The sequence below is a fragment of the Xiphophorus maculatus genome, chromosome 12 (assembly GCF_002775205.1).
Source record: "Xiphophorus maculatus strain JP 163 A chromosome 12, X_maculatus-5.0-male, whole genome shotgun sequence".
NCBI classification, from domain to species: Eukaryota; Metazoa; Chordata; class Actinopteri; order Cyprinodontiformes; family Poeciliidae; genus Xiphophorus; species Xiphophorus maculatus.
In genome coordinates, this window is record NC_036454.1 from 9,169,708 (window position 1) to 9,196,807 (window position 27,100).

Here is a 27,100-nt window from a genome sequence, read left to right on the forward strand (position 1 = left end):
AAATGTACATTATCTCTTACTGATAATAGACTGCAGCACTAAGAAATATCAAGACAACATCTAAAAACTGTTCCCTGGTAAGATAAAGTAAAAGCATACTGATAAATATTTCTTGAGGGATAAAAATACTAGCAATACATATCTGTGATACAGATATATAACCGACTAAACACTTACATATTTGTTTCTTATGGAGAACGTACCTCAATTAATAAATACGTAACTCATTTATTTATGTATTGAATTGTGCGGGTCTCCAAATCACATCTGACTGTCTGATTTTTTATTTTATTCCCCCCCATCGTGTTCTGAAAATAGTTTGATCACATTTACGATTTGCAATTTTTTTTGGTTTATTTATTATCTATTAAGATTTTAATTTAAACGAAGCACCTGATCCCACGCTGGCACAGGTCCTCGTCAGGTTTTTAAGTCACATGATCGAATCGTGTTTGACGTCATCTTCACTCTTCACGGAAGCAGTCGGCGCCGATATGATGGCTGCTTCGTCAGTTTAGCAGCAGAAAGAGGATGTCTGCTTTAGATGAAGGACTTGTATCCCCTGGGTATAACACCTTTCACTAACTGAATAGGCCGCTGGAGAGTGTTTCTGTTGAGCCAGCAAGAATTTCGGACGCTCATTTCTTGTTCAAGGGGCGGCCTGAAGACGGACGCCGGATAAAAAAAAATGTCCCTGTTTCAGTCGGCACTGGATTTCTTAGCCGGGCCCGGCTCGTCCGGAGGAGCCAGCCGGGACCAGAATGACTTCGTCGGACAAGTCGTTGAGCTCGGTGACATGAAGCTGAGGATAAAACGGGTGATTGCTGAAGGTGAGAACTTGCTCCAGAGCCACGGACCTGACTGTCACGGCTTGCAATCAGGCATGCTAGGTAGCTGAAGCTAGCTAACGAGCTAACAACGTCAGTTGAGTTGGTTAGCAAATGAAGCGCCGCGACTCACCTAGCAAACACCAGCAGATTATTTGGTTTCGATCAACTTTGCATTAATTGTTGAAATGTGGATATCGAAGGAAAACACATGTTAGTTTGATTTGTTCGTTTTCGTATCTTGAATGTCGCTGGATAACTTCGAGTCATGAACCTTGACATCTATTTACATGTTTTGGCAACACACTTTAAGTGTAGATGTGGCAGCAATAAAGTAACACAGATAACACTAGGTTTAGCACACTTCCTGATTATTAGATTTCAAAAATAACTCAAGCAATTTTCCATATTTGCTGGATTGTCTCGCCTAACCTTAAATGCAGACAGCGACTGTTGGGTTGCATTTGAAACGGGGGTTAAACGCCAAAAAAAGTCACGCAAAATTGAAGACTTTTATTTATCTCCAGGTGTTGTTTTCCGTTTCCCTTAACACAGATCTGTTTTATCCCCGTTTTAATATGCAGACTTAAGATGGGAGACATGTTGAAGCGTGGAGATTAGTGTGCTTTGATGTAAACAAATGTTTTCTGCAGTCTATAAGGGGGCCTTGCAGTTTCGAAAAGGGCCATTTTATGAGCATATAATTTTTTTTCTTACCACGCTGACCTTTTCAGATTGATAGAAATGTAACAACCTGATATTAACTGCCAATGAGACGTGCTTTTTGAACCGCAGTTTGTAAGGTGAATCTTGCAAACTGTTGTTTATAAGCAGTTTTATATCAATAAAATTAAATGCTGGCTCACATTTAGTTTCTGGAGTTGTCTTCCTTGTTGGTAATATTTCCAAACAGTCGTATTTGTTATTTTTTGTAAGTGAGGTGAAAGTATTGCAGCCTTTTTCAGCCAGCTAAATAAGAGTATGCAAAACTAGACTGCAGCACTTTCTCTGCCATCTCCTTCATAGAAATGAAGCTACAATGCAAAACATGCTGCGGTTTTGAATCCATGCATTTTTAAAAGCTTTGGAATGCTTGGATTCCACTAACTTTCCTATCACTTTCCTTAATGCAGTTGTTGACATAAAGTGTAAGTAGAGCTAAATAAATTGCTTAAATGCATTGGAATGTGCACCTTCCACTGTGACGCACCTTATTTAGCAATAAATGACTGATTTACTTTGTTTTAATATGTATGCAAATATGTATTTTTGATTTTTCTTTTTACACAACTTTTTGTATCCTCATCTGTAATGTAAGAAGTTAATAGTCTGTTAAGCCCTCTCATGGTTTCTCAAGATGAATTAGTCCCAGTTGAATTATAGTAGAATAAAACAAATTTTATTGATGAATGTTTTTGTATGCTTTTATTGCTCTTTAAAATTATGAATAGAAAAAAACAAAACAGAATCACGTTATTTCACATGTTATGACAACATAGACACAAAATGCTAGGATCAGTCAATGCATCTGACATTTACATGACAACAATGTTGTACTAATGTTACCAGACAGTCCAGTGCATTAACTGAGCCGGTCCTGGACGGCCCATCACAGGTTAAACAGGTTGAAGCCCAGATCGTTTTACATTATAACTCCCCCCCCCTTTCAGACTTGTGTCCTGCTGTCTGAAAGGTTTCTTTGTTGCTCTGCACTAAGATCTTTGGATGCTTATACAATAAATGGCTCCAACCAGATGATTTTTTTTTTATTTTCACCTATAAATTTGTTTATTTACAAATCTACAAAAGATTTAATTAAATTAATTTCAAAAGATCATTGAACAGAGAAGTCTTGCAGCTTAAATTGGAAAAAAGAAAAAATAGATTTTCCAAATTTCTGCCTTCTGTTGTTTAGGCCTGCGTTCCCACTGTGATGTAGCTACTTTCATTCCCACTACTAACAAATTGAAAAAAAAAAAAGGATGTTGCTCTTTATACCAACTATCAACTACATTTTAACACATTTTTAGTCCTGAGCTCAGAAATCAAGCAAGCTTGTTCTGTCCTGCTCATGTGAAAGAAGTCTGTGCGACTATCGGGTTACTGGGTTGAATCCCAAACAAGGTCACTGAATCAGGACTGGGATAATGAATTCGTCTTACACACACCTGAGCAGCAGTCATCCTTGGGTAAATAAATCGTTAAAGATTAGAGACGGGCAGCTGTTCCTTTAGTTTTTTTGCTGAGGAACTCAAGGCGGGTTGTTGATTTACTCATCGCTATGGTGACCGTACACTTCACTTGTTTGGATCGTTGAGATTTTCTTTTTTGTCTTCCAGCAGTACAGACTTTTACGTTTGGGATATGAATTTAACAGTTATTAAATTAAACAATTATAATGAGGATGTTTATTAAATTAAATTAAAAAACAAATTAATAAAAAATAATAGTAGTAATTTCAGTTAGAAGTAATTTTTATGATTTATTTTTAATATTTAGTTTTTTCAATGTAAACTATTGATTTTTTTCAAATCCTATCTGCCTTCCAGCATGCACTAAAATGAATTCAAACACACTTTTTTTTCTGTTTGCTGAACTCTAAATGTCCCACAGTTTTATTCTATGCAACCCATAATGGCATCCTGTCCTGCTGTATCCATTGGTGGCAGACAGATTATAGTAAAACATGATTTGAATACAGCCTCCAGCTTAGAGCTAAAAACTCCCTCTATGAAACTGAGTTCATTTATTTTTAGCAGGCCTTATCGTAGGCACTTGAGGTTTAAGATTAAGATGGTGCCAGAAAGTTTGCTGTGTTTGTTTTTCAGCAATTTGCTTCATTTCAAGCTAGTCTGGTGCAGCAGCTCATCATTCTACAGATAAGACTGTGGTTGTACCGTTCTAGACTAGACTAGTGTTTGTGGAGGATCAGTCGAGCAGATCGTCAGCTGAAGTTCTGAGTACTTTTTCTGATCATGAACTGCAAGGAACTGAACTCAGTCCACTGTGGAATCAACTATGTAGAAATGCTGTGCTGGATGAGTTTTCTTTGGTCCGTCACCATTTTAACTCTGGGAATAATCTAGTCAGAGCAAGTTAAACTTAAACACATGGAGCTTATTTTTGGACATTATTATGTTTGATTGCGTCAAGTATTATAGTTACAATACACGAAACATTGCAGATGCAAGTTATTTGTCTATGAATGCTACAGTAGAATCTAAATATGCTATTATCTCTTTATAATTTTGCTTAATAGTTTATTTTTTCTTTTAGGTGGATTTGCTTTTGTGTATGAAGCCCAGGACATGAGCAGTGGAAAGGACTATGCTCTGAAGGTAAGACGAGTTATCTTCAGGACTGAATATTTCAAACTGATTTGTTTTTAAATATCGCTAACATTAACATAGAAACAACTGTTTGAAATGAGTGATTCTGTAAGGCTCTCACTGGCTGATAGCAGCCGCTTTTATGATCTTCAGTTTATATCTGGAGATGAGATGATGATCAGCTCCTTAGAAAAAGAACTTACTTTTTAGCCTTTATTTTCCTTTCTGTTTTGAACCTTTTCCACTTTTAAATCCCTTGGATGTTTAAAAAGCTTCACCTGCTTTTTGAGATGTTAAAGAGAGTTCAGTGGTTTAAACTTCTTTTTCATATTATATTCTGTTAAATCTGCGCTGTAGACACTCTTATTCCTCTTTTAAGAGAATGCTGAAATTTTCCTTTGAAGTGTTCTTATGGGGAAAAATATCAAGTTCAAAGTTTTAGCCCACTGATTGAGCATTTTACAACACACTTTTAATACTAATGTCAATTCATGTGGTAAAGTCTACAGTGAGAGATTTTGTGGTCGATTTGAAATCAGTGATTCTGTAAATCTCTCAGTGGTTGATCCTGGCCGCTCAAATAATCTTCAGCTGTTTACATCTGGAGATGTGATGACGTTACAGTGTGTGTGAGAGGATTACGATACACAGCACTGAAGTTAAACAGAATTTCAGAACTTTGTTTTGGAATAACAGAACTGTTATTCCAAAACAAAGACAAAATTATGGCATAATTGATTTGTTAAGCTTTTACAGTGGCATCCAGCACTCCTACTCTGGTTAGTATTACTAATAAACAGCAATTTATTTGTGTTTTCTCTCTAGATATAGCAAAACCATGCCTTAGATGTTGGGATTTCAAAAAGATAGTAATATATAATGATAAAACAAAACTTTTTGTCTGCACTTTCTGAAAAGTATCTCTACAAATGATTTTTTTTGCATGTTTTTGTTTCAGAGGCTGCTGTCCAATGAGGAGGAAAAGAACAAGGAAATTATACAGGAAGTCTGCTTCATGGTATGATTGACCATACTCCATTTCTTTTAAGATTACATTGGAAATTTCTGCCTCAGTAGAGAGCAGATGTTGTCATGTGAAACAGCCAAGTTAAAATCAAACCCACATGTTTGAGGTTTGTGGAACAAGCTGGTTGTACAGAAATATCTGCTTATTTTATAGGCAAAGCCAGGTGTTACATTTACAATTCAAGAGTCAATACACAGTATTAATAGTAGTTGGTGGTAAGTCTAAAGGTGATTTATTTATTTTTTTCATGAGTGAGAAAAACTCCTAAAGCAATGTGCAATTTAAAATATGCAATTCTATTATTATTTGCATATTTAAAGTAAAAGGCTATTCCATCATATTTTGTTCCAGTTGGATACAAATCCATTGACCAAAATTTCCATTATTATTAAGCAACAGCTTACTAGTGAAAGTAAAACCTGTCATTGCAGTCCTTAAGGCACACTGCTCTGCATGTTTTAGATGTTTCCCTGCTTTGACACACCTGATGTCAGCCGATGGCTGATTGACAGACTGTCACTGAACTGCGATCATCTGAGTCTGGTGTGTTAAAACAGGGAAACATCTGAAACATGCAGAGTAGTACGCCTTGTGGACCAGGGTTAGAAAACGATATAATTATATATATATATAATTATATGTTTGATATGCAGTTGGAACCTAATAATTACCATAGAAAGATACTTTCTTTTACCTCTCTGGCATTAAATTAGTCTAAGTCTTTTCTATTTATTTATTTTGACTGAATGCTAGCATAATGAAACTCAGAGCCCAGGAGCTTATTGGTTAACCTTTGAGCCAAATGGAGGCACAGCTGTGGATATATTTTAAGGCATCAGCTCACATACAAACTTCCTCATGTGACTTTCTGTAAAAATAATAATTAAAAAAAGAGCCAAGATATCAGAAAGAGAACCTCTCTGAGCACCTCTCCAAATCTAAATCATCTTTCGGTCTGACTTCCAGCTGCCTGAATGTGCCATGTTCATCTGTTAAAACAACTACAAGTATAAACAGCATGGGAAAGTCCAGCCATCATGCCATTCACAAGACAAGCTCTGTGCCCCAGAGATGAGTGTGTTTTGTGGTGAAATGTGTGTATCAATTCCAAAACAAAAGGAAACCCTTTGTGAAGCTGCTGGCTGTAGACGAGTATCATTCTCCACAGTGAAACAAATAAAGACTAGTTTTTAAATGTTCTCAGGGACAGAGACCCTAGTCTTCAGAGTCATGTCCTGTGGTGTGATGAAATCAGAGCTATGTGGCCACACTGACTTCTGTTGCATTTGGAGAAATAAAAGAGCGAAGCTTGCATTCTTCAGAGCTCTATCCCAACTGGGTAGCATAGGGAGGGTAGCACAGCGATTTGTGGGGGTGTTTCTTTGAAGCAACATGTTACGACATCAGCCAGGAAGTAAAATTTTCATCCTGCCAAAGTAGGTGAGAATGGTTGTGTAATAGAGATAACAAAGCCCTCATTTCAGTTCCATAGATATTTTTTGTCAGAAATACAAAGGTATTTGTGAGAAATGTGGCCTACAGACCTGACTCAGTTGCACAAATTCTGTCGGAAAAATGGACTAAAATTTTGACAAACTATTGGGATAATCTTATTGATATCCAAAATGTTTGACCCAAATTATACAAATTTTTTCAAAAAGTCTACCAAAGATTAAGAAACAATTTACAAAGTTCTGAATGTGAAGACTATTAAAATTTAAAACTCTCACTGACATTAACCAAAACAGTATTTCTGGTGATACTGACTGACTTAAAACAAGGGACGTTTAGACCGATTTTAATGCCAAGCCTGGAAGAAATAAAATGTCTCTTTATACAGTGTGCTTAAAGATTTAGTTTTAACAGTTTAAATAATCAAATCTGAGAGCAGGCCTGACTTCACAGCTCTGTTTATTCTCTGATCTTTCACCCTCTGGCTTCTTCTAGAAAAAGTTATCAGGTCATCCAAACATGGTTCAGTTCTGCTCAGCTGCATCAATCAGTAAGGAGGAGTCGGACACTGGGCAGGCAGAGTTTCTGATCCTCACCGAGTTGTGTAAAGGTAAATACCGACTCCCACTTCTGCACACAGGCATTTTCGTAAGTGTTGGTACATCTTCCTCTGTCTGCCTCGTCATGTCGGGCTCTGGGGTTACTCATTCATCCAACATAGTTTTGTTAATTCGGGTGACGTTGCACTTTTTCAGGAACTCAGAAGGAACTGGTGATGAAAGTCTCCTTTTTTTGTGGCTTTTTCATTTCCTGTTCTGCTTCCTTTACTTCTGTTACAAATGCCCTAGTTTTCATTCAGCAGTTTTTTACAACTTTATTAGCCTGCACCTTCCTCTTTAAACAAAGAGTATGCATTAATATTCAGTTGTCTTTTTTCATACATTTTTCATAATGAACAAAGCAGAGATTTGCATCCAATATGATTTTGTTAGAAATGTACAAAAGAAGTCAAAATGAACTAAATTTGGTTTGAGTATTGTGTAACTATTCAGATTTCTTTATTCATTGGCTCATTTAAATCTTTCAAAACAGGTCAACTTCTTGATCAGCAGAAAATCAGAAAGAATATCCAGCTGCAATACCCGCATAAAGTCAAATTCTTGTTTACTAAATCTTATCCTTTGCAAAATAATAAAAAAAAAACTATAGCATATTTGAAATATGCAAAATTATTTTCTGTACTGTATCAAATACAGTGACTATATTGTAAGCTATTTTCAGTCAGACTAATCTGCAGACTTACTGTAACTGTAAGTATGTTCAAAAAATAAATATATATATATATATATATATATATATGTATATATATATATATATATATATATATATATTATATATATATGTATATAAGCACATCAATGAAACACCTTGATTCCACATAGCTCAGATTTTAGTCAAATGCAAAACCCTGTGATAGATTCCTCCCCATTTTCTATTCATTATGCAAAATAAATATTGAACGTATTTCCTTCTTTTAAACTACATACATTTTGAGAAAGCCCTAACCCAAGCTCTGATTTGAACATTCGTCTGAACCGTTAGTGTTAATAAACGGCTTGGTTTAAAATTGGAAATCATTATTTATATAAATATGTTTGCTCTGGCTCAGGTCAACTGGTGGACTTCATAAAGCGCGTTGAGCAGCGAGCTCCCATGTCATGTGACACTGTGCTGAAAATCTTCTACCAGGCGTGTCGAGCCGTGCAGCACATGCACAAACAGAAACCTCCGGTCATCCACAGAGACCTTAAGGTTGGTCGGCTCTGATGGCTGAAGGAAGAATGATTCTTTAAACGGGCGTAGAATGATGAGCCTGTTACTGTGCGGTGGAGCTGAATGAGACGGCCTCTGATGTGTTGCAGATTGAGAACCTCTTGATTAGTAACCAGGGCACCATCAAGCTGTGTGACTTTGGCAGCGCCACCACAGTGTCACATTATCCCGACTACAGCTGGTCTGCACAGAAGAGGTCCATGGTGGAGGATGAGGTACACACACACTTCTCTAAATAAAAAAGAAACACTGATCCGTTGGATACAAGCAGGAGTTACTGATGTTCTGTTCGTCCTCATTTCCACAACCTGTTCCTGTTGTCGAAGGTTCTGCTCACATAATGTGACAAAACTGCCCACTGCACATCCAAATTCTTCAAAGTTTTGTTTCATAGGAATCATTTTATGTTTACCAAGTATTGTGGTGCTATCAGGTTGAATCTCATTACTCATTGAACTAGTTTAAATTCTTAAAAACAAGACTATATACATGTGCTTTACATTTTTGCTCTTGTAAGTTTTTTTTAATAACACGAAGCAACATAATGAGCAAAATCTCATTTTTACTGGGTGCACTAATGCAGACTGTTTTTTTATTTTTTTATTTTGGCCTCTTTGAAGGAGCATTAATTGATAAATAATAAAAACATTATGCATTAACATGCATTTGTTAATCATATTTAGCAGCCATGTACAATCCTATTTTTCTTCCCCAGAGAAACACACAAAAAACAAGACGATTTATGCAGAACTATATTTTAATAACTTAATGTACCAAAGTGACAGTTTTAATACATGTTTCCTATGTATGTAAAAAACAAAAAAAGCTTGAATTAGGTGAAGCCTCCATTTATCTGATTCCAATGTATCTAGTGTCACACTGAAACTCTAGTAATGACATCTTGGTGTTAAATAGGAATCAGAAATGTTTGATTGAATTCACCAGAGGAAGCACAGATTGGTTACATTAAGGCTATTAATACCATAACCACACAGAAACATGCACAAAGACAAGAAATTGTAAATCTAATATTGTCTGCTAATCTTTCCAAACCATTGGTGGTAAATATATGCTAGCGCAAACAGCTTGTATGATGGAGTTGTAGATGAGAAATACCTAATTTTATCCTTTTCAAAAGTAAACAATAAGAAAATCTTGGTGAATTGGATTTAAAAAAAGTAGTTTTTACTAATTTATTGGAAAATATCTAAAAACAACGTGGCTGGTTTATATATGTGGTTGTATCTGAAATAATTTTACTTTTTTCCCTCTGCAGATTACAAGAAACACCACTCCAGCATACAGAACACCAGAGATGATCGACCTGTACTCTAACTTTCCCATCAACGAGAAACAGGACATCTGGGTCAGGACTTGGAAACTCCTTACTTTTTCTTTTTTTTGCTTCACTTTTTATTTGAAAGTAAATTGAATTCTGGATTTCCAGTTTGACCATCTGTTCTCCCATGCAGGCTCTTGGGTGCATCCTCTACCTGTTGTGTTTTAAGCAGCATCCTTTTGAGGACGGAGCCAAACTGCAGATAGTCAATGGAAAATACTCCATCCCACAGAATGACGCCAAATACACTGTGTTTTATGACCTTATACGTATGTACTGCTACTTGTTTGGTATTCTTAGTCTGTGTAATATTTACAGAGTAGAAATGTTTTTTTCCCTTCTTTTTTTAGTATATTTTTTCCTGCTCCATCTTTATACTCTTTTAATCCGTTTTCTTTTTAGGTTCCATGTTGAAGGTGAACCCTGATGAGAGGCTATCCATTACAGAGTTGGTCAACCAGCTGCAGGAGATTGCAGCCGCTCGTAATGTCAACCCCAAATCTCCAGTTACAGAAGTGAGTGTTAAAGTAGAAAGTAGATATCAATTGGTGTATTTTTGATAAATCGTCTTGATTGGCGGTAACACTTTATTTGGCGGGTTGCGAATAAGACTGTCATGACACTGTCATAAACATGACATAACACCTGTCGTGAACACGAGTAAGTCTTCATGAACATTTATGACTCTTGTCATAAAGTGTCATTTGGTAAATCATGACACTTTTAATACAAAGTTGACATTATTCAAAATATCTTTCTTATGACAACTTGACATTAACCAAGAAATCATGATCTGACATAAATTTGTTATAAAAGTGTTACTGATTAAACTTTAGCTTTAATAACATAAAGCTACATCATTTTTCAAGTTTAATCAGTAATACTTTTATAACAAATCAGATTATGATTTATTGGTTAATGTCAAGTTGTCATAACAAAGACATTTTGAATAATGTCAACTTTGTACTAAAAGTGTCATGATTTACCGAATGACACTTTATGACAACAGTCATATATATTCATGAAGACTTACTCATGTTCATGACAGGTGTTATGTCATGTTTATGACGGTGTCATGACAGTCTTATTCACAACTCGTCAAATAAAGTGTTACCTGATTGGCTAAGACTGCTCGTCTATCTGTAAGCCTGAAAGAGTCACCCGGCCCTTTCCGCTGTGTGCCTCTCAAATTGCTGATGCGGTTCCTTTTACTAAGTCTCTCATGCAACACACGCACTTTGTGGAGGCACAAAGGAGTCAGTTTTCTCCTTTTCTGGCTTCTTTCTTACTTGCGCCGACAGTTTCAAACAGGCTGACACTTGGAGGTTTTCATGAACTGAATTTGATCAGAAACATAGAATGATTGTAGTTTGTTTAGTGGCATTGTTGTTGTCAAGACAGAAAACATTTGATACTGGGAGCACAGTCAGTTTAAAATTTCAGTTTAATCTTGGGATTTTCAATTCAAATCCTTGTACTTACTGTGAAAGCTGATTTCAGTTTGAAATCTGCAGGTCTTACTGGGACTCATTCCTCCAACTTTTTGATCTGCAGTAATTCCCTCATTAGTGTTCAGTATCTTCCACTAAATCTTTGCTACAAAATAAATGACTAGTTTGGTTTTGGCCAGCAGCAAAGTAATTCTCCAAAAGTTCACCTGAATCTTCCTTTATGCATAAACCTGAATCCAGACCAGACTGAGTGTGTTTATGGGAGGTGAGGGGGGTGTCGGTGGATTTGGCGATCACTGATCTGATTAGGGCTAAGAAACGGTTTCCCTGCTGGACATAAGGAGATTACGATCCTCCTCCACTCTCCGCTGCAGTTCAGTGGAGACATATGGAGCGGCAGACTGAGCCGTAGCAGAGGGGAGACAATTAAGGAATAGAGGAGAGATGGAAACGCAGCGCTGTCGACTCACAGTGAAGAAAGGAGTGAATTCAAACTGCTTGCATTTTTAATTTGCTCAATATCGTTTTGCAGATACTTTTCAGAGCTCCTCATTTTTCATGATATCTTCAACTTTTCCTTCTCATTAAGCAGTTTTGGTCGCCAGTTTTGCAGTGTTTTTTACATCTTCATCATTCCTACAACAATGTTGAGTACGTATTACTGTTGGCGTCCAGTTTATGATGGCTATGAATGTCTGCAGCTGCTGGAGCAGAACGGAGGATTCGGAAACAACGGAGCGCAGCCACCCATGCAGATCCAAAGTGTCCATAACAATGCAGGTAAGTCTGATTAGTAATGTTGGGATCTCTGAAGATTACAGGTTTTTATGTTTTCACAGACTAGCAGAATATCCCTAATAAAAAAAGTAAAAAAGTGTTGCATGCAAACAAAGTGACAGATTACATGTCACTTTGCAAAGAGGGAGATGTTTAGGAAGCATGGCTACTAAGGCTTTAAGTGATGGTTTCTAACTTTGTGTCCCAGTATTCCTGGTAATCTACTGAATGTGTTGACGTTTCAGTGCGTATTCCATGAACTGTGAAAGCTGGCAGCTTTAGCTCAACTTTGTTAAAGGAAATGAACAAAAACACAGGCGAGAAAACAAAATGGATCAATTCAAAGCAATGTCGCAACCTAAGTCAAGATATTAAAATGCGGAACTTGGCATCACCAGTTTAGTTTTATTTTTCTACATTGAAGCTGGTTGATGCACGCTGCTGGTCAGCTCCTTTCAGCTGGCTGAAAGGAGGCAGCTGTACAATGGGGTTAGGAGGAACTCAGTCATTTTCAATATTTCCTGTTGCTAAAATAAAGTCATGGTGCAAAAACTGACAACCATTGCTTTTACTTAAAATTACAATTCTGTTAAGCATCTGACAGCAGTTCAGCTAACCTAGCAGATATACTGACTAAATGTGTAGTTATTACCACATCTGTAATAATCTTTTTTATTGTTTTCTAGATTGTAGGAATATTTGTTGCTAGACCATATTTTATGTTTTCTGTAAACAAGGCAATGATGTAAATTTTATATTTTTACTGAAGGTTTCTCATTCAGAGACACTCCAACTGACCCAGGCCTATGTGGAACAGTAATGGCTTTTCCCCTTTTTAGTGTAATTGCATGTATTTTAAGTCTATACTTATCTTGAATGCTAATACAGTATATATATATTTTTGCCATTAAGGCAGTTCTCAAATTTGAAAATCTTTCTGATGTTTGCATTTGAAATGATATAATTAAAACATAAGTAAGGACAAAATCCCTGTCCAAAATTATTTTCCCATTTCTCTACAGGAGGTATATTTGCCAAAACTACTGTAATGAGCTTATCTTTTTCAGCGAACACACACCCTTACACACACATGCAACCTCCTTGATACCTAATAAGAGGATTTCTGTGCCGCCCATCAACCATCTGTTGAAAAGCAGAGCGTGTTTGTTCTTTCCTTTGACGATTAGCTCCATCTGCATCTTACTGAAAAAACATCAAGAACCTGAATTATCACAGTATAAAACCAACAAATTTATCCAAGCTATTTTCTGGCTCTCTTTTATTGGACTACTCGGTGCTGTTAAAGGGACATGCGTGGCGTCTGTTACTCTACAAAAAGCACATTCACTTTTCTTCTTTCCCATGATGCTCAGGTGTGTATGATCCTGATCAAGCAGGAAGTGGCTTCCTGGACATCTTGAGGGGAGGAACAGAGCGCTTCCTGACCAACATTAAAGACACATCATCTAAGGTCATCCAATCAGTAGCCAGGTAAGGGGCTCCAGCTTTGTTGCTATGAGTGTCTTTATATTTTCTATTTGATTATTTATCATGAAAAGCTTTTTACATGTGAACTTTCTTACTTGGTATAACATATACAGTTCTTGCACTATCTGGGATTATATCAATAAAACTATAAATAAAACTATTTTCTGGAGGGGAAAGGGAATTCCAGGCTTTATTCAACCCATTGTTTAAAAATGGTATCTGTCTATCAGCATCATTTCATCCATCCTTCTATGTACCCACCCACCCAGATATGTTTTGTATGTACTTGTTGTATACTCTATATATACACAGTTAAAACTAGATATTTGCCTACACTGTATATTTTTTTCTCTTTCTTTCTGACAATAAATAAGCTCAAACATTTCCAGATTTAGGTCAGTTAGTCCATCGTTAACAATGATCATCATGGCCAAACGATCCATTTTAGTTTCATCGGACCACCAGACTCATCGCAGCAGAATTAAGGCATTTGTCTTGTACATTTTCATACAATATCCAACTCTGGATTTTTATTTTGCCATTATCCATTTCCTAAACACTCTTATCCCTGAAGGACTGAGAGGGAGGCTGGTGCCTATCTCCAGCTGTTATCATTTGTTTATTTTGCATTTAACGTAATGACTTTTTCCTTCCTGAGTGGCTTTCCACGTAAGGAAGGAACATTTAGTCCCTCAGCTGTCCAAATTTTTGTTTTCATATTTAGGATTGACAGGAGTTATTAGCATTACCTTGGCAGTGGTTGTACATATTACAGCCTCTGCCAAAAAAAAGCAAATGGCTAAATTTCACACTTGTTGCACAGCTTTGATCCTTCTATCAGTTATTTTTCCTCATCTGTTTGATCCATTCGTGTGATTGTTTTTGTTTATTTTTATTTTATGTTGTTTCTTTTTTCTGTCCCAATTCCTCATGGTTCCACTTTGTGTACATCTTCTAGCAGCCCGAGGTAAATATGGCTCGGTGAAGTTTGTCTTCTCATGCGTTGCCATTTGTGTCCCGTAGCATGTGTTTGATCTAGAGGATAAAACCTTTTACTAAAGCTTCTGCTGTTCTGTGTTCATCATCACAGCTTCATGATCCTAACATCACACACTCAATAAGTCAGCTGAGTGTTGCTGACAGATGGGTATTAATTTGGGATGAAATGATTGGAAAATAAAAATATATTTCAGCCATCTGCATTCTGTGTGATAAGATGTTGTTGCTCGATTAATTTAATTTTCCATGCTGTGCTGTAACTTAAAGGGTGTTTACCATATGGTATTTTTAAAACCTAAAGTTTTCTCATAGCTGCATCAATATTCGCCATAGTTTTTTGTAAATGAGGGAGCTTTGTTTTATAAGAACATATTGAAACGGCATTTAAAATATTTTTTTCCTGCCTTCCCGCTGTGAGCATTTAATTGCTGATATGACACCCCACTGTGTAAGAGTTGCTGTAAACCAGATTTTACTATTATTCTAAGATTGACAAACTGTTAACATTTTATTATAGGACTTAATGTGGCTAGTTTTATTAAAACAGAATTTATGTCTGTACAATTTTAGATAATTCAAGCCCTTACCATAACTGAGGTAACAACAGTAACCAAAAGGTTACTGTTTCCAAATCCAGCTTTTTCCAGAAGTTAAAAGCTCAAAATAATAAAACATGGCAGCCTTATTGTACTCTGCTCAAACTTCCTGAACAAGTTTATTTTAAAGCTTCACTGATGCTGAAAAATGACTCTCTTTGAGCCTCTTCCTTGCAGTGACAACTTGTTTGTTGCCTCCATGACCTTGTAATTCTTAGGTGTGGTGTGTTCACTGTTTGGAAAAAGATTTTAATTTTGAGTTTCCAAATGGCCAGTGACCAGCCAGAGCCAGTCGAGATGAAAGTGATCTAATATTGATCATCAATTGACTTCACAATGCCGTTCCTGCCGTGTCATCAGTTTTTCAGGCTTGTGAACAAACCAGAGTTTATTGTTATTATTAAGGATAACTAATTGCCAACATGGTGATTAGTTTTTACAATACAATGCCAATGCTACATTGTCCATCTCTACAGCAGGTGAAGGACTGAAGAGGAAAATAAAGAAGTCTTTTAGAGTTGGAATTCAGAAGGAATTAAGAAAGTGAGGACAAGTTTTCAATGAAAGAGAGAAAGTCAGGATATAACCAGGCATCTGACTGACTTCAAAAGAAAGTTAAAAAAAAAGTGAAACTAGCAATGAGTAAGAGAACCATCTATTATTAATAGTTTATCAAATGTAATAAAAAAATTAATTACATTCCATTTTCACTAACCTCCCAGTTCTGTTCTGTTGAAAAACCTTTAAAGGTGTTTCCCTTTTTTAAAGAGTGATTTAATGCAGAATGTCCATACATCTTTCATTGGAACGGTTGGCCACAAATGAATGCTTAAAATTTTGAATGAGCAAATATAAAACTGTAATAATGAGCTTTTTTTCACTCCACTGCTTACAGAGTAACGTTTTCACCATTCATGTGTCTTTAACCAGCATCCTGCTGTGCGTAATAATGCCATCCCATAATATTTACTTTAGTTGGAGTTGATGGCTTTGATACTTTTGCTTTCCGAACCATGATGCATTGCTTTTAATATGTTGCAGTGTGTTTGTAGATGCTGTAAGACTGTCTTAAAGCCTGGTGTGTAGTATAACAAAAACACTTATTCTGTTTGTGGTATTGAGTGTTTTGGCAAATGTTTGTGGTGCCTAGAAAATTCAGTTTATAATGAAGGAGGAATGTACCAATCAAACCGCTTTAATATGTTAGAAGCCATTAGAAAAAACAGTGATAGATGAATTTTACAAAAGAATTGTCTCTATTTGTTGATTTTTATTTGTTAGCCTTTAGTTTACCTACTAAATGACTGTGCTTTTACCAGGCATTAGTCAAGCAACTTTTTCTTTTATTGTTTGAAGTATTTTCTAACATGGATTTGTCCCTCCATATGCTCTGCCTCTTTTTTAAGTCTGCTTTTTGTTTTTCAGCTATGCCAAAGGAGACCTGGATATTTCTTACATCACCTCCAGAATAGCAGGTAGATCAAGTTTCCTCCGTAAAATATTTTTTTCAAGTTCTTTTGTTGTTCTTTTGAAAGTGATTCTGTTTAAGTAGATGTGATTAAGTTGAAGTGAACACACATTGTAGTGTCTCATGTTAAGACAAGTAAAATTTATTTTTGGGGTTACTGATCAGTTTGCTGTGTGTGTAGTGATGTCTTTTCCAGCAGAAGGGGTGGAGTCTGCGATAAAGAACAATATCGAAGACGTTCGTCTGTTCCTGGATTCACGTCACGCCGGCCACTACGCTGTGTACAACCTCTCTAGACGATCCTACAGGCCTTCACGGTTCCACAACAGGGTAAGAACAGTGTGTTTGTGAATATGATCCTGCATAATTGGTGCAGGGGAATGAGACGCAGCTGATTTCTTCAGCCAGTTGAACTGCATCTAAAAACTTCAGTCTCTTCATTGTCTCTCTTTGTCCCTTTTGTCCAGGTTTCAGAGTGTAACTGGCAGGTTCGCCGGGCTCCCAACCTTCGCAGTCTCTACAACGTCTGCAAGAACATGCATGTGTGGCTCAAACAGGACCAGAGGAACATCTGTATAGTGCACTGTATGGTTAGTAAGCCAGTCCTCCATTCATGCTCAAAAATGGAGGAGATCATTTTATGTAGGTTAATAAATGAAACTAGAAAATTTCTGAAGAAATTTAACCGGGGCCTGCCAAAGCGTGTCCGTCGGTATGGGCCCGGCGTTGTCATGCTAGAAATTAGCATCGATGCTAAAGAACGCTGCAATGTAATCAATAGCATGTGGAGAATCACAAGAACGTTAAGTAAGGTGGACGTGCACCATTCAGTATGATTTAAAATTTATCAAGGCTTTTATTTTGGAATTTTTGTTAAACTTCATTTGAAAGGGCCAAACTAATACCATGTATAACAGTCATTGGATAAAATCAGTTATATAATGCTCAAAAGAGCAATAATCTTATGTAAAAATTATCAAGGCTTTTATTTTGAAATTTTTGTTAAGCTTCATTTCAAAGGGCCAACCTAATCCCATGTATAACAGTCATTGGATAAAATCAGTTATATAATGCTCAAAAGAGCAATAATCTCATGTAAAAATTGTCAAGGCTTTTATTTTGAAATTTTTTGTTGAGCTTCATTTCAAAGGTCCAAACTAATCCCATGTATAACAGTCATTGGGTTAAATCAGTTATATAATGCTCAACAGAGCAATTACATGATGTAAAAATATTCAAGGCTTTTATTTTGAAATTTTCAGTATACTTCATTTTAAAGTTCCAAACTAATCCCATGTGTAACAGTTACTGAGTTAAATCAGTTATATACAGCCCATAGCAGCAAGTAGTTCTAAAGGCCAGTTCAGTCAACCTCTGTTTCAACTGAGTGTTCCACTATAGATAGAACTACAGTGATGCTTATTTGTAGTCCTAATCAGCAGCCAATAGCCTCTTGAGTTCCGTTGCTATGGTAAATAATTTTCTCAGCAAAGTGTGAGCTGTTAGTGAGAGAGGCTGGGGCAGACAATTCTCTGTTTGAGCCAGCCAGTTTTACCCAAAAAAAGCATTGGAAACAACTCCTTTCCATTCGGGAACCGTAATACATATTCAAAAACCGTTTGAAGCGTATGAGAGGGCTATGTGTCTTCTGCGATAGTCCCGAGATTCATGTCTCTACGTCACTCAGAGCATTTACAGCGATGAGAGAAAGAAATGGTTTGCCCAGATCTGAAATGTTTGAGAAATATATGGGAGAGAGCCTGAGACAGCCTCAGAAAATCCTGTCGCATGACTTTGCTCTGAAGCACCGTGACAGAAAACCGTACGGTCTAGATAAATTTCGAAAACATCTTACCGGAGCAGACATGCGTATCAATGTCAGGACCGATTTTGATACCAATCGTGCGATATTTGTGGGCGTGATGACGATTTCAAAATTATTTTGGGTTGAAAAATTGTCTTCATTTCTCACTCTAGCGGAGATCTAAAGGCCCTGACTCTCACTCTAATTTTAGGAAAAATGAAAAACTTTGGGTCGCTTAGAGACAAATTGTGGACAAACCGTAATTGGTATCGACGAGCCGTCTTCACTTTCGAAGAGATCACAGACATATCTACAAAATGAAATTTGAATGGCATTTCTACGTGAATTCGTGACGACACAGAAAATCCTCAAAAATAGGGTATTTGAAGGATTTTTCCCATTGACTTATAATGGGGTTTTTTTCGTAGTTTTTTGCGAATTATGTCGCCATGTTAACCCCGAATCCCACCAAAAGTAATAGCTCCAATGGCGTGAATTTTCTGCACGTTTTGATACCTCATTTGTAGGTGTGCACGCAGCGGTATGAGCCGCATTAACGGTTACGGATGAAAAATAAAGAATTGGGAGAATAGTAATAGGTTCCTGCCATTGCTTTGCATGGCAGGCCCCAACTATAATTTATAAGATTATGAACACATTGATTATTTGTGTTTGTGCATAACTGCATCCTAAAAACTTGCTACTCATACAATTATTGGTTAATTATAAAAGTTATTTATTCGTCAACATCAACCCCAACTGTGTTTGAGACGAAACGTGCCAAGTGTGTGATTGATCTGCATTACTAGTAAGGCTGCTGTCAGCTGCTGTTCTTTTAATTGTTTTGATTGTTTGTTTTTTTCTAGGATGGCCGAGCAGCATCAGCAGTGGCAGTTTGCTCTTTCCTGTGTTTCTGTCGCCTCTTCACTACAGCTGAGGCTGCTGTCTACATGTTCTCTATGAAACGCTGCCCGCCTGGAATATCTCCCTCACACAAAAGGTACGAAGCCCAGTGTGCAGAAAATGTTGCGTTGGTTTCCTCTCAAATTGTGAAATTTCTCTAGATTGATTTTTATATACCAACATTTTTTTTTATCTGTTTCACAAAATGATGGGAGTGCTCTTGAATGTTGCTTTTTGGTTTTAGGTACATAGAGTATATGTGCGACATGATGGCAGAGGAGCCCATAATCCCTCACAGCAAGCCTGTAGTTATTCACTCTATCGTCATGACACCGGTGCCGTTGTTCAACAAGCAGCGCAACGGGTGCAGGCCATTCTGCGAAGTCTATGTCGGAGACGAGAGGGTCCTCACCACTTCACAGGAGTACGACAGGATGAAGTATGATTGACCTGTAATGTTTTTTGCTGTTTAACCGATATAAAGCGGCATAGCTTTTTTATTCAGTTATTGTCTCTTTTTTTTTCTCCCCCAAGGGATTTTAAGATGGAAGATGGCAGAGCAGAGATTCCCCTCAATGTTACAGTTCAAGGAGATGTACTTGTGGTGATCTATCATGCTAGATCTACACTGGGTGGCCGTCTCCAGGCAAAGGTACAGGCATATACGAGTGTTACCAGGATTTTGACTTCCATTTTATCAATACTTTATCTAATTATCTAATTAAAAAAAACTGTTCTGCCCAAAAGACTGCCTTTCTGATGTCAAAAATCTTTTCCAGATGGCATCAATGAAAATGTTTCAGATCCAGTTTCACACAGGCTTTATCCCAAGAAACGCAACTACTGTCAAGTTTGCTAAGTATGTAAAAATGTCTGCTAATTAATATCAATACAAACTGGAATATTGTTACTCAAATGAAAATGACTTTTTACTATTTGCAGGAGAGCTAAAACTCAAGTTTGTTAGTCTTTTTTTTTCTATAACATTTTCCTCCACTTGTTCTTTTTCTGTCAGGTATGATTTGGACGCCTGTGACATCCAGGAGAAATACCCAGACTTGTTCCAGGTTAATCTTGATATTGAAGTGGAACCCAGAGACAGACCCAGCAACAAGTCCCCTCCATGGGACAGCTTCCAGACCAAGGGCCTCAACCCCAAAATACTCTTCTCGTCTCGTGATGAGCAGCAGGAAATCCTCAGCAAGTTTGGTAGGTTCTGGATTTGATTTACTTATCGTACCTTCTGTAGAGTCTTGAAAAACAGTAAGATACCTTTGACAATAGTTTGTCCCTTACAACCTCAGACTTTATTGTGATGGAGCAACACAAAAGAGCATATGATTCAGAAATGGGTAGAAAATAATAGGATGAAAATGTTTGGTTGAATTTATATTCAGTTCCCTAGCCCAAAAGAAAATGCAGCATAATGTAAGAGCCTAGCATGGTCTGGTGTGAATGTCTGTGTAAATATAACTGGAAACATTCCCACTTGTTTTGAGTTAATAACCTGATTAGTTTGATATTTAACTTTTCTTGCAATATTATATTATTGGATTTTGAGTTCTCATTTTTATAAGCAATAATCATCAAAAAGTACAATAAATTAAGCCTTGAAATAATTATCTCAGTGTGGTGAATCTAAGTTAATCAGATTTTCACCTTCTGAAATGTCAAAAAATATTGAACTTTTTCATGATAATTCTTTTAGATGTAACTGTTTTTTTATAGTTGTTTTTATCTGCAAAGTGAAAACCTCTCCTCAGTGTGTTTAAATAGTGTCACTTTTTGCTTGTTCTTCATGCATATTATGACCTATTAGTATGTACTTATCAGGACAATAAAATATATTTTTAATAGGATTTTCAACCATTTTTGTTACAGTAAAAGTACAGATGAAACTCTCGTATCACAATGTGTTTCACTGTGTATCCACGCAAACCTTCCATTAGAACCTGTTTCATTTCTATTATCTGGATGTGTGACCACCACAGGTAAGCCCGAGCTTCCCCGTCAGCCTGGTTCCTCTGCGTTTTATGAGTCGGAGTCGCCTCCACCGGCTCAGACCCCAGATGGCGCCAACGTCACCGAATCAGAAGCTTCTGTCAGCAATGACGCCAACTCTAGCAACTTCTTCCAGACACTAGATTGGGAAGGTAAATTTACTCTTTTATAATTCACTGAAGTTGAAATGTTAATATTTTGAATCTGTTTTTTTCTTTTTTCAAAGAGGGAAAAGCCTCTGATTTTTGTTTCTTGTCTTAGCTATGAACCATTTCAAACACTGTATTACCAAACTTTTTCCATAAATTAAAAGCATTTTGATACTTAAAACTTTTAAAATTTGCTCTCATTTCTTCCTTGTGCACTCAGACATTCAGAGCCCTCATGATGCCACAGACAGCATAGGAGGAGGATCCATGAACGACCAGGAGGATCTGAGTGATCAGTCAGAGGGGGAGTCTTACTCCGCTCCCAGTGGGGAAGCTTTATCCCGTGACCTCAGTGAACAACTGTTCGATACTGATTTCCAGGTGGAGAACTTACTTTGCTAAAATAACACTTAAGGCTTCGTTTTAATGTGCTCTGACAGTGCTGTTAAAAGTCCAGTGATTTAATTTCTTACTTCTCACCAGACCCCCCCTCCAGCACCCGAGGACTCTGCTCGAAGCGACACCGCTGATCTCCTAGGATTGAACTCTGACCCCGAACAGCCTGCCTCATCTGCTGTTTCCTCTGGTGCTTCTAACCAGGGCGAACTGAAAGCCGCCTCCAGCAACAGCGATCTCCTCAATGACTTGTTTGCACCCCCTGCTGGTCAGACAGGAGCAGTGCAGGAAGATCTGTTCTTTAGCGAGCCAACCAGTGGAGCCACACCTGACTCAAAACGTGAGGAGTGGGACTTTGTAATGCTGGATGCATTATTCCAAAACTTTCTCTTTAACTTTAATGTGATTTTCATCTGATCATGAATGTTTTGCAGCCATGGGCGACCTGTTTGATCCATTCGGGATGGGGTCCGGTTCTGGCGTTGGTTCCAGCGTGGGCTCTTCTCGCCAAGCCTCCGGACCTGACCTGTTTGGAGACTTGTTGGGCTCTGACAGTTCAGCGACCAGCGGATTCAGCTCTGCTCACAGTACCACCACCCCTGCATCTAACACCAGCCTCTTCAACCTCAGTGAGTTCATTATTAGCAGAGTGTTCATACCACTTTAACTTTTTCACATTTTGTCATGTTACAGCCTCAAACGTCAGCATTTTAGTGAGTTTTTCATTGATGGGTCAAGACTAAAGTAGTGCATAACTACGAAGAACTGGGAAATAAAGCATGTTTTGTTAAATTTCTGCTTCTGGTCGTCATGTCAACCAATTCTCCTACCAGAGCTGTGGATCTCTGCAGCTCTTGCAAAGTCATGGGCCTGCCTTTGTTTAATAAACTCCTTTCCACAGTGTGGATCTTTTTACTTTTGTTTTATCAAACAGTTTTTGTGAAAAAGTTAAGCCGTGTTTTTTCTTTTGATTTTGTAATTCGATGCCCTACTATCAGTCGGTGACATAAAACCCCCATGTAATTTGTGTTCAAGACATATCAATACTTGTTCAAAGTGGGGGTGGATTAGAAATGTATTCTCATTTTGTGCTACTATTGCAAAAGCAATGTAAATGATTGTAAAAAAAAACCTACTTGTTCATCATTAGGTAATATTATGACTGTGACTGCATGGCACATTCATAGCGCCACAAACTCAAATAGGCTTCTTCAGGACACCATTTAACTGCACATAGTAACTAAAAATAAATATATTCCCAAATATACAGAAATTTTTGATGCTCTCGTCAAACAAAAAAATGTATAAAGTAGTACAAATAATATATCAGTCAGTTTTTTGAACATTAAAATTGATCAAGTCAACAAAATCAAAGAAACTTCCTGCTATATCTTGGTACGGTAGTAATTAGGGACACCTGGTCTTCACAGATAAGCTAGCGAAAGACGGCCCTAAGATGACGTCCTCAGCCAGCCAACCGGACCTGCTGGGTGGGTGGGACAGCTGGGCGGCTAAGACCACACCTGACATCACCACCAGCACAAACAAACCCAGTTATACCAACACAGGTGGGTAGAGGAATATTTTTCACCAAATGGTATGATGCTTGTGTTGTTTGTTTGATGGCATATCAGGTTTGTTAATGGCTTTACCAAATGTGAGTCTGACTCATATTCTAACTTTAATTGCAGCTTCTGGTGTGTCATCCATGTCGAAGGCCAAGTCTCAGACCTTTGATCCTTTTGCAGACCTTGGGTCCCTGGGATCCAATTTACCAGGTGAGTTTTTGTCTTTTACAGTGTTGCATGTTGATTTAACAAGCAGTGACCCCAACATGTGGAAAAACATCAACTTGAATCTCTTAACTTCCCAAAGTAAGTGTGATATTTATTCTTTTTCTTGCAGGCTCTTCAAGTAGTAACTTTTCAGGGGCTTCATTCAGCACAAAGACGCCGTCTTCCTCCACTTCTTCCTCTGCGAAGCCTCAAGCCCAAGCCTGGCAGTCAGGAAGACCAGCCGCAGCGCAGACCAAACCGTGGATGTCTGGACCTGGATCAACACCTAAAGCATCTTCAGCATCTCAGCCTGCAAGCACACAGCCCTCTAAACCCAACTACAACCTCAACTTCTCTAGTGTCATTGGTGGGAGGGAGGAAAGAGGGGTCCGCGGGCCTGGATTTGGTAAGAGAAGCCTGGGGAAAGGATTTGAGGTTTTTCTGCAGCAGAAATGCTTCTCATTGACAAGTTTCAGATTTAGCCCTTAACCGGTGTTGTTGTTTTACCGTAGGCCCCAAACCAAAGGTGAAAGAGGATGATTTTGAGGAGCTTCTGTCCACTCAGGGTTTTGCTTCCAAGCCTGATAGAAAGGGACCAAGGACCATCGCTGAAATGAGGAAGCAAGAGATTGCGAAAGACATGGATCCTCTGAAGTTACAGGTAACAAGATGAATATAATACATGTGCAACTCAAAAACACTGTACGCTTATTATGTCTCAAAACTATTTATATTCCCTGAATTTGTTCACAAATTTTTAAGATTACAGCCAATCCCTGAATGTGTGTAAAGGGACTGCATTGTGTAAAATTGTCTTTTTTGAGCTTTATATTTGTTTGTTCTCTTTGTTCTCTAGCAAACCTCAGAATTATTGACATTTTCATTTATTTTCCACTTTCCAGATTTTGGAATGGATTGAAGGGAAGGAGCGAAACATCAGAGCGCTGCTTTCAACTCTGCATACAGTGTTGTGGGAGGGGGAAACGCGCTGGAAGCCTGTGGGCATGGCGGACCTCGTGACCCCTGACCAGGTCAAGAAATTCTACAGGAAGGCAGTGTTGGTCGTCCATCCAGATAAGGTACAGCTTCAAAATCCTGCACATGTTGTAGTCTGGCGCTCAGATCTTCAGTCATTAATGCTGCCTCTGTCCACGCAGGCCACCGGTCAGCCGTACGAACAGTACGCCAAGATGATCTTCATGGAACTGAATGACGCCTGGTCAGAGTTTGAAAACCAGGGATCCAAAGCTCTTTTCTGAAACACCGGCCTGGACCACTACTAAACCAGACCAGACGTGCACTGGGCTGGATTTGGCCCAACCAAACGAGGGTTTGACTGGGCCAGATTGGACAGGGCTGAGCCCACATTGGGCCATAAAGGGTGCCGAGCCTCTGAGAGGTGTCCTCTCTTCCCCTTCTTCCTTCTTTACTTTCTTGTGTATCTACAGCTACAAGAAAAGACCTTCTTGCCTCACTGTAATGAAAATACTTCTAATTCTTGTTCTTACACAGAGGGTTTAATAAACATTGAGATGGTTTTTAAACGCACTGCCTACCTGTGTGACTGCCTGAGTGGTGCTGCAAACATTGGGAGGAGGGAATAACTGACAATTGGGCCAAAAACTAAAGATATCGTTTAATTTTAGGAATCGACACTGAGAAAATTCTGACCTATTTTGGTAATTGGTGGTACTAAATTTCCTTTGTGCTTTGCACGTTTGCAGCCAGTCTTGTAGTTTACTGGCAAATAAAAGGGATTATGGCTGTAAATTGTTAAGCATGGCAGCCGACTTGAAAGTTTGCAAAATACCATGATGTTGAGACTTGCTTCTTCAAAAAATGGGAACATTTCCAAACAGAAATTGAAAGAGATAACCGAAAAAGACTTTATGAATTCCTTTGCTGCTCTGTTATGGGTCACAACTTGAATTTTCTCGAGCCAGTAAGTCAAGAGAATTTACCTGCTGAACACTACTTGTGCTGCTTTATACCTGTTATTGCTGCAGCAGATCAAAGTTAAAAATGATGATGATAATAAAAAAAGTGCAGCCCTCAAACTTGTTTTGGAGTTCCTGCATTAATCCAGTCAGGCAGTCTGTTTGGTTTTTTTTGAAGTGCTCTTTGACTTCCACCTTTTCAGTGTACACTATGTAGCAAACTGCATGCTATCCTCCATCAAACCTCTAAGCAACAGCAGGTGGATGTCTTCGATTCCTAACCCGGGATGTCTGAATGAGCAGTTTTCTTCATTGAAGTGCTTTTTTTTTTCTTGTAGCAGCGACAGGAAAGATGCTACCAGCGTGATTGTACCTGGTGACAGACCTCTCAGTCCATGAGTTTAAGCTCCTCTGTAATCATCATCCATTTTTGTCACTTACGCTCCACCCATCTTTAACACAGTTTACAGAAAACTAAAGTTCAGAAAATTGAAGGATTGAAAAGAAAATGTGATGGTCTGTTCTGGTTTTATAGGGTGGGGTGATTGTTTTCTCACTCTTTGTATGACACTGTTGGTTAAAATATCCTTTCTTTGTAAATATAAGAATATTATCATCCATCAAGTGGCTTTGTAAAGATTCCAGCTGGGGGGTTATCTTGATAAGCCTCAGGCTGGACTGTGTGAATGTTTTTGTGTGTGCTGACAAATAATGCAGCTTTACAGGGCATCATGCTCTTTTGCTGATTATCACTTTTTTTTTTTCTTTAAAAAAAATTTCTGAAATCTTTCCAACTATTTTTCCATTCACATTTTACCTCATGGACCAATCAAATCTCCTCTTTTTTTATTTATTGTAGTGTTTTATGAAAGCTTTTGGGGAAGATGTATGCATTATACATAATAATGGCACAAGTGGAAAATTCAAATGAATGGAAAGTTTTGAACTCAAATGGGACAGTTGTTTGGTCACAGTATGCCGCTGTTTTCATTCCAAAGCATCACATGTTAATATGAATGTGCTTTTATACATGTATAAAAGTCTGTTATATGTCTGTTATTTCTCTAGATCTGTAACTATACTTTTGGGTATTCAGTCCGTTTATGTCACAAATGCATTTTCTCCTTTAAATTCAGAGGTGAAAGTGTTGCTTCTGTTTTCTTTCTAATATTTTGTAAAAAGAAAATGGAGAAAAAAAGTCCCCAAACAAAGGGCCTGCAAACTTAAATAAAAATATAACTGATGCTTGAAATTCAGTTTTTTTGTTGTTGTTTTGACACTCTGACAACATAAAGCTGAAAAGTGGCAACAATAAACCAACTCACTGGCAGTGTTTACCAAATTACATCATGCTAATATGAATGTAAATTTAAATGTATAAAGAGGAAATAAAAAAAATCTTTTGATCTGGGACATTTATGCATTGTCTTTCTTTTACTAAAAATATGCCTTCAAATTCACTCTGTAAACATGTTGTATCTCCAGTTGCACAGGTAATGATATATCAGTGCAATTATCTTTTCTTAAGATAAGTAAAGAGTTTTTTTGG

General features: G+C 37.7%; 1 protein-coding gene across 2 annotated transcripts; it reads left to right on the forward strand.

The window, feature by feature from the left end:
- Nucleotides 1-456: 456 nt before the first annotated feature.
- On the forward strand, nt 457-26,400 carry gak (cyclin G associated kinase). Of its 2 annotated transcripts, XM_014469495.2 has the most exons (30): nt 457-830; nt 4,104-4,165; nt 5,115-5,174; nt 7,131-7,245; nt 8,305-8,447; nt 8,558-8,683; nt 9,745-9,834; nt 9,941-10,076; nt 10,210-10,322; nt 11,960-12,038; nt 13,409-13,526; nt 14,482-14,490; nt 16,544-16,593; nt 16,768-16,916; nt 17,054-17,176; nt 19,257-19,390; nt 19,538-19,732; nt 19,828-19,945; nt 20,073-20,152; nt 20,309-20,502; nt 21,285-21,446; nt 21,664-21,824; nt 21,927-22,179; nt 22,274-22,468; nt 23,270-23,407; nt 23,531-23,617; nt 23,745-24,020; nt 24,127-24,275; nt 24,517-24,693; nt 24,772-26,400. In XM_014469495.2, exons 1-30 carry the CDS (start codon nt 689-691, stop codon nt 24,871-24,873), a joined length of 3,936 nt encoding a protein of 1,311 aa, XP_014324981.1. In that variant the 5' UTR covers nt 457-688; the 3' UTR covers nt 24,874-26,400. The 2 variants fall into 2 exon arrangements, with proteins under 2 accessions (XP_014324981.1, XP_023199509.1); XM_023343741.1 differs by lacking the exon at nt 14,482-14,490.
- Nucleotides 26,401-27,100: the final 700 nt, after the last annotated feature.